Source organism: Coregonus clupeaformis, chromosome 23, assembly GCF_020615455.1.
Source record: "Coregonus clupeaformis isolate EN_2021a chromosome 23, ASM2061545v1, whole genome shotgun sequence".
NCBI lineage: Eukaryota > Metazoa > Chordata > Actinopteri > Salmoniformes > Salmonidae > Coregonus > Coregonus clupeaformis.
Window position 1 is genome coordinate 41,013,208 of NC_059214.1, and position 8,431 is coordinate 41,021,638.

At 43.4% G+C, this 8,431-nt stretch overlaps 1 protein-coding gene across 4 annotated transcripts in view; it reads left to right on the plus strand.

Moving 5' to 3' along the window:
* LOC121536940 (dehydrogenase/reductase SDR family member on chromosome X) overlaps positions 1–6,522 on the plus strand; it is a 55,826-nt gene extending 49,304 nt beyond the window's left edge. For 3 of the 4 annotated variants that reach the window (XM_041844605.1, XM_045206442.1, XM_045206443.1), the window contains 4 exons: positions 1,859–1,960; positions 2,080–2,287; positions 3,773–3,980; positions 5,755–6,522. In XM_041844605.1, coding sequence (XP_041700539.1) covers positions 1,859–1,960; positions 2,080–2,287; positions 3,773–3,980; positions 5,755–5,964 — 728 coding nt within the window. In that variant the 3' untranslated portion in view covers positions 5,965–6,522. The remainder of the gene's footprint in view (positions 1–1,858; positions 1,961–2,079; positions 2,288–3,772; positions 3,981–5,754) is intronic. The other variant, XM_041844604.1, reaches the window with a different exon arrangement.
* Positions 6,523–8,431: the final 1,909 nt, after the last annotated feature.

Below are 8,431 nucleotides of genomic sequence, written 5' to 3' on the forward strand. Positions count from 1 at the left end.
AGACACCTTAGTCAGTGCCGAATCTCGTAGTCTTCGTGTGCTTGAAAAGTTCGTAAATTGCGTGACACGTTCTTCCTTCAGGCGAGCTGAAAAGCAAAGAATTTAGGAAATAGGAAATGGATGCTTCTGAGGGCGGACTCGGCATCCACTGGGCCGTTGATGGGTCGTTAACTCCCCATAGTATTTTATACAGAGTCACCGACTGAAAGGGAACAGTGTGTTAACCAGTGATGTAATGGAGGATAAACGTAAGTAAACACAGCACTGAATAGTGAAAAGTGTTTATCCACCTATTAGCATTTTTTGCATAAAAGTTGAGTTATTTGCTTCTCATCATCTTGATAGGTGCTCAGAGTTTACCCACCTACTTTTGTGAGTCATGACTGGACACTATATTAAATGTGTTACTGCAGTAGCTAGGCTACATTTGATAGACAGTAGTGTATTAACATTTGATATAGACTGTAGCGGTGGTGCAGTAGTGTATTGGCTCAGAGTGGAGTAGCGCTGGGTACATTAACAGAATGAAAAGCTTGTAGGTGTAAAATGTGCTTATCTCTCTGGCATGGATCCCAGATCCTCGTTGTAAATATCATAGGTAGAACAGGTGGAGTGGAAGGGAGGGATGAATAAGAGGGGTGGAAAGGAGTGGAGTGTGCCCTAAATACCCCATTGTTGAGAGGAAAATAGCAGAGCACATGCACACCAAACGCTTCTTATGTTCTGCCAGAGCCAATCAAAACACGGTACAGATTCACCTTGTTCAAAATATAGAACTGGCACCGCCCGTTTACAGCAAAATCTGCACATTCTCAGACAGACAGGATGAAAGGATGGGGACAGAGGGACAGAGAGGACAGACAGACAGGCAGACAGGCATTCAGACAGGGGCAAAGCTAGCTATAAACACACAGGGTTAGGGCTGGAATTTGGCATTAGTTAAATTATTCTCATATCAGTATCAAACCCTGACTTAGCCTGTGTATGAAACACACACACACACACACACACACACACACACACACACACACACACACACACACACACACACACACAAACACATATAGTCCTCACACGCACACAGCCAGAGGACTCTAGGGCTTTTCAAGCTGTACATTTTGGTTTCACCCTGGCTAAACTAATGGTAGTGTGAAATGAGGGTAAGGTAGCCCTGGGCTACTTTTAACCCAGGATAAGTTTAGCCCTGGGCTAAAAAACATCCAGTGTGAAAAGCTATTTTTGACTCTGAAAGTCACACACACAGACACACACACACAGAGCTGAGGTCCTACAGCAAGGTCCTGCCAAGTGCTGCTGCTGCAGAATACTTAATGTATGAGATGTTAGGAGGAGGTATTGGTATCATGTAGTATAATGTGTATGAAGCATGCAGCAGTTTGTGTTCTCTATTAGACCAGAGCCGACTGTAGGAGATTAATACATTCATGCTGCTTTGATGTTCCACTACAGACACAGCTAGCAGAAATAATTGTGTGTGTGTGTGTTTGTTTGTTTGTGTGCGCTCAAATTATCTGCCTATAGGACGTTCTACCCGTATGTGTGTATTTACAGATGTAGGATCTGAATTTGAGCCAGTTTGCTACAGCAGGAAATTAATCCTGCAGCAACGGGAAATGTTAATTATTAAGTGGATTTTCGTAAGGGAAAACCAAGTCTGAAATTTCTAAGTGGAAATTACAAACTTCAGAAGCCTTTTTAAACCTCAAATACACTACACGTTTAAAATGTTCTGTATTGCAGGAAAGTTCTCCTGCAACAGGGTAATCAAATTAAGATCCTACATCTGTACTGTGTATCGTATTTAAATGACTGGTGTGTGTGTGTTTTGTGTTTTCAGTGGAGTTTGAGCAGTTGGATCTGGCGTCTTTGCAGTCGGTCAGGCAATTCGTCCAGACCTTCAAGAGACGGTGCCTACCGCTGCACATCTTAGTCAACAATGGTGAGTGACACACAATCAACCAATCAGCCTGCCGACTTAACCACTTGATATAAGACTTAAATTATTCAATTAACTGTGTCTAACTATTTGTGTGTGTGTGTGTTTGCGCACACGTGCAGCGGCGGTCATGTTGGTCCCTGAGGGTCGTACAGAGGAGGGCTTTGAGCGTCACTTCGGGGTCAACTACCTAGGTCACTTCCTGTTGACCCTGCTGCTGTTAGACACGTTAAAGCATTCTGGGAAACGCGGTTCCTGCTCACGTGTTGTCACCCTCTCCTCGTCAGCTCACGGTGCTGGAGAGATACAACTAGACAACCTGCTAAACAGGTACACACACACACACACACACACTAGTGGGGCGCGGGTCAGCTGTTTGTTCACCCGCACCCACTCGTAATTGCTAATAACCCATCCGCAATCACCCGACTATATGTGATAAAGTGAAAATCTGAGGCACGCACCCGACCCTAACCCGCTAATATAGAAAATGCGCTGCAGGCTACAGTCAGAGAAGGCGTAATGATTTTTTTTCACAATCCTTTTGCCTGATTTTAGATATGTTTCTGCTTACAATTTCAGACGTTTTGGTAGGCTATTTGTCAGTAAACTTGTCTATAATTAGATAGACCTACATGCAGCTTCTCTTCTGTCATTATGTTGCCCTAGAAGACTGAATAAACCCACCAGAATAATGGCATATTAAAATTAATAGAATGAATGCTTCAATCTAGTTGACATCGCTAAAGTTTTCTCTGTCATCTCTGCTTCTTTCGCAGAGCAAAGACGTTTAGGGACCGGGGAGAAAATGCAATAACTAAACAAAAACGGGAACGATTTGACCTGTTGTAAGGAAATAGAAAGGTGTGAAAATGACCCAACATGTTTCTGATAGGATTTCAGTTTGGCTTGGATTCATATTTTATTTGGTTGAAATACTATCAGCTTTTATGATGCTGATAAAGATAGCACCTCTACAGACGGTATCTAACTGCACATTCTCATTCTCTCAAGATGCTGAAATAAATAAATCATATTTCTCCACTCCTGTTCCCCGAGTCAAAATTTCATTTTAGTGCAAGAAATGTTTAATTCTGCAGGAGTTAATATTAAGGCTTTGTGAGAGGTTATAGACCTACAGTCAGTGTCCAGATTTCAGTTTCCATTTAACCCATCTGAACAGTAGGCTACAGTTCCCTTGACGTGCCATAGGCCTATTTGAAGTCCCGTCTTATGACTGTTGAATTTGTATAGCGCCTCACAATCATCCTCTTTTACCACTTCACCAAATCTTTCCCAAACATGACTTTTCTGGCCCTCCCTTCTCTTTATTTTCCACTCTCCATTTCACAGCTTTTCTCTTATTGAATTAAACTCTGACATTGTCCTTTTTGCCTACGTTAACTGTTTATGCCCGTTCCCAAATGCATTTGGCGATTGGCGTGTAGACTATTTGGCGCGTGTACAGTTAGGCCCTAAAGCTTAGGCTTACACATTAATGCCAAATTGCCTAAAATTATGAAAGAAAAAACTTAATGTAGGCTATAGATATAAATTGCACAAGAATTATACATTTATGGGTTTTTTAAGGTATTGTTTTCTCTTTATTCAACCCACCCGCCCTTCATCCACACAATATTTCATGACCCTAAACCCGCCCGCCTCGCGGATATAACCGTGGGGACTACGGGTTATGAGTCAACCCGCGCATCACTAACACACACACCCTCCTCTCCTCAACCTACATGTACACACACACCCTCCTCTCCTAACTTCCTCACACTTTTTCAACATCTTTCTCTTCCCTCTCTTTAGGCAGTGTTATTCAGCCCATGCTGCGTACTGCCAGAGTAAGCTGGCACTACTATTATTTTCGTCCCACCTGCAACAGAGGCTGGATAGAGGAGGGTTTTCAGTGAGCTCATGTGCAGTGGACCCTGGGATGGTCGACACGTCACTCTACCGCCACCTCTTCCCCCCCGCCCGCCTCGCACAGACAGCCATTGCACGCCTGCTCTTTAGGGTACACACAAACACACACACACACACACAGTACTAATCGAGTATTGGCAATTCCACAGTAACAGAATGATGCTGAGACTCAGATGTTTCACTTTAAAATGTATGTCAAACAAAAACCAGGATCTCCCGAGTGGCGCAGTGGTCTAAGGCACTGCATCGCAGTGCTAGCTGTGCCACTAGAGATCCTGGTTCGAATCCAGGCTCTGCTGTAGCCGGCCGCAACCGGGAGACCAATGGGGCAGCGCACAATTGGCCCAGCGTCGTCCAGGGTAGGGGAGGGAATGGCCGGCAGGGAGGTAGCTCAGTTGGTAGAGCATGGCGTTTGCAACGCCAGGGTTGTGGGTTCGATTCCCACGGGGGGCCAGTATGAAAAAAAAGAAAAGAATAATGTATGCACTAACTGTAAGTCGCTCTGGATAAGAGCGTCTGCTAAATGACGTAAATGTAAATGTAAATGTAAAGTTAAACAAACCATACAACTCCATGCACAAGGACTACTTTTAACAATTTCCACTGAACATTTTATATAAACACATTTACTGTGCAAATGCACATTTACTGAACAGTGCAGATGCAAAGTTTGGTAACAGAATGACGGTTTGTGTTGTTGGTGCCATCATTCTGTTACCAAACTTTGCATCTGCACTGTTCTTCAAGGAAATGTGTTTTTGTAAAATGTTCTGTGGAATTGTTAAAAGTCATCCTTGTGCATAGAGTTGTATGGTTTGTTTAACTTTGCAATACTTGGTTTTTGTTTGGCATTAATTTATAAAGTGAAAAATCTCAGCATTATTCTGTTACCGTTGAATTTCCCGAATCTGACGACTGTGAAAGTTTTCAGAAGAAATCGGAACGATTTATTCAAGAAGTGAATTACAGAATAAGTATCTTAAAATGTGTCATGTGGCATTTCAGTACCATACTGACTTCAGACTCTATATTTAGGCAGAGAGAGAGAAAGAGACAGAGATGAAGAGAAAGAGAGATGAAGTGGGAAAACTTGCCAGGCTTAAGAAAGATAAGAATGTTCAGAATCTCCATAAGATATGCATGAATCAATCTCCCATGACTCTCAGTCATTTACATTTACAGTTGAGTCATTTAGCAGACGCTCTTATCCAGAGCGACTTACAGTTGTGAGTGCATACATTTTGGTAGTTTTTGGTACTGCTCCACCGTGGGAATGGAAGCCACAACCCTGGCATTGCAAGTTCCACGCTCTACCAACACACACACACAGACACACACACACACGTACGTTCCATCTGAAAATGAAATGTTAAAACATTTGCTGCTTGCTAACTAAATAGTGCTTGTTTATTTCAGTGGGGTTATTTTAGAATGTGTTGCATATCTTAAAGCCTTGGCCTGGAGGCACTGTTAATGTCTGGAGGTTGGGATGGAAGGAGACAGCCCTGTGTGTGCTGTTTGTGTGAGAGAGAGTGTAATCACTACAGGCAGTTGCCTCAGTAAATGACCTTTAGGGAGCCTCTGCCGTGCAGCTACAAATGCACCATTAATCACAGGCTCCTCAGCGCTATCACATTAATACACACACACACACTGTTTACCATAGTCTCATGTAGAAATAGGTTGAAAAGTCATGTTGTTGTAGAAATACTGTAGGCTTTTGTTGTGAGGCTGTAGATCTAGCTGTATCTTAATGCCTGTGAAGCACTGCTGGTTGTGTGTGTTTATATAACAGCCTCTTTGGGTGTGTGTGTGTCCATGTGTGTGCGTGGCTGGGTGCATGCGTGTGTATAACATTCTGACAGTTTGTGTTGTGTCCCCAGAGCCCGACCCAGGGAGCATCCACGGTCCTCTACACTGCTCTGTCTCCGTCTCTGGAGGGGGAGGGAGGAGGCTACTGGAGCAACGGGCGCACAGAGATGACATCACCAAACACCTACGACCCCCAGCTCCAGCTCGGCCTCTGGGACTCCAGCTGCAGACTAGTTGGCCTGCAGGAGCAGCACCAACCATGACCCCTGACATTCAACCCCTGAGCTCTAACGCCATGACCCTGACCCCCAACATGGGACTAAGACTGGATGGCTGAGACCCAACACTTCATCTGTCTGACTGGCGTTATCTTTGTTTTGACAATCTCCTCACCACCAGACTGTGATTGGTTAGTGAAGAGTTAAGTCCCTTCCCATGCTGTTCAGATGAATGTGCTAATGTGAATGAAGCAACCTTCTCCCTCTGGCACCGTGAACATACACACACACTGTGTTAAGAGTGTTCATAGTGCTGCTATGAGTGTCTGTAGCACCACTATGAGTGTTAATAGTGACCTTATGACTGTTGGTACACAGATCAGATCTTCCAGAACAGAAAGCACCTTCCCTCCATGGGAGAACTTTGTTTTGTCATAAGCAAGTGTCATCAGTGTGTGTGTATGTGTCTGTGTGTACTTGTCGTCAGTGTGTGTGTGTGCGCACGTGTATGTGTACGTATTATGATGCGTAGCTCAGTTGGTAGAGCATGGCGCTTGCAACGCCAGGGTTGTGGGTTCGATTCCCATGGGGGGCCAGTATGAAAAAATGTATGCACTCAATAACTGTAAGTCGCTCTGGATAAGAGCGTCTGCTAAATGACTAAAATGTCAAATGTAGACGCATCCAGGAGCATCCGGTGTTCTGATCCATCTGTGAAACATATGCTGACCCCTGCATGAGTGGAGGGTCCAGGACCAAGGAACAAGCCAGCATGGTAACATCAGTAAATCACAGCCTGAAACTCATATTTTCAGTTATTGTGAAAGGAAATGGTATTTTCTGGAATTCTCCCCAACGCTGCTGGTTTCCTCCCCAGGGAGCAGAAATCATCTGAGAGAAGGACTTTAGATTGTGTCCCACCTCCTGGGCTTTGAGTCACACACACACCTGTTTCATGGTGTTTGTCAGTCTCTTTTACTGTTAGAGCCGAGGTGAGCGATGGTTTATCAATATGCACATATCACCTCTCTCAAGTCCAAGTCCAGTCGTTGTGTGTGTATCTGTGCACAGTATGTGTGTGTGTCTTTATGTGTGCTCTGTTTGTGTGTTTCTTCCAGTCATTGGTTTGTATGCATCCATAAAAAGGCAGCACAACTGAAAGCAGTACTGATGTTTGTGGCAGTGGGAGAGGGAGAGAAAGACTTTCCTCTGTGGTGTTTCATATTCTTTCTCTGCTGCTACCTGGTTTGGCCTTGCTCCCAGTACATTCATTGTGGGAGAGAGATTTCTCAGTGAAATTCTGTGAAATTAAGACAAAGGCAAACAGTCACATGCACGCACACACACAGAGGCGGACTGTGACCAAAAATGGGCCCTGGTATTTCTAACACACTGGCCCATTTTTTTCCTTGAGGCCCACACATCGGCCCATTTTTTTCCTTGAGGCTCCCATTATTAGCCAGATAATTATCATTTTGAGCAAAAAACCTAAGTTAGCTTAACCCTTTAACCTAACTCCTAACCTTAACCCCTAACCCCTAGCCTAGCTAACTTTAACCACCTAGCTAACATTAGCCACAACAAATTGGAATTCTGAACATATTATACGAATTGCAATGTGTAACATATCATACGAATTGTAATTCATAACATATTATAAGAATTGTAATTCGTAGCATATCATACAAAATGGATGATTGACATCCACAAATGAATACATACCATACCAAACGTAATATATCATATTAATTTGATTGTCCTGGATCTTTGTTTACTATGTTACGTCTACCCCTGAGTCCAGGTTGTATGGCCAAACCATACCCACTGTGATCTATCTACCACCAGTGCTCAGATTTTCAGGCTTATATCAAACTAACTTAATTTATATAACACACATACTCCCACAGAGACTAGTAAATCAGGGCGGGGTATAACTACAGACTCTGTGTGTAACCTTCCTTTAGTTTACCCTCCCATTCTGCTACTGAGCACAAGGTTCATGTCTTCCAGACATGAGGTGTGTGAGTGTGTTACTGTAGCTGTCAGACTGGATGCTGTTTGGATTGATTATTATGGGTAGGGTTTTGGTTTCTAAAAACATACCTTTACTGCTGTCTGTGAGACTCCCCTCACAGACACATCCCGTTTTCAGAATAGAAAGTGTGTGTTTCTGAAGTAGTTAGTTAACAAAGACACTATATAAACATCACCATGACGGGTTTGACTGAATTCCAGCATGTCGACATCCAGAGACGACTACAGGAGAACAGACAAGATACAGATAATATTGATTTGCGATGTGCTAAATATATTTTGGTTGAAAATCCATCTCTTGCTTTGCTGTGCCCGAACTCCCTCAGATGTAAAATTTGACTGTGAATTTCCATGTAGAGTTGAACTATAGTTAAACTGTGAACTGTCTTGTCTTGTCATGTTTCTGTAAAAACCATTGTCAGCTGTTTGAGCAATATGAAGACATTTAGCGCTTATACCTCTGGAGGAGAAAGACTTC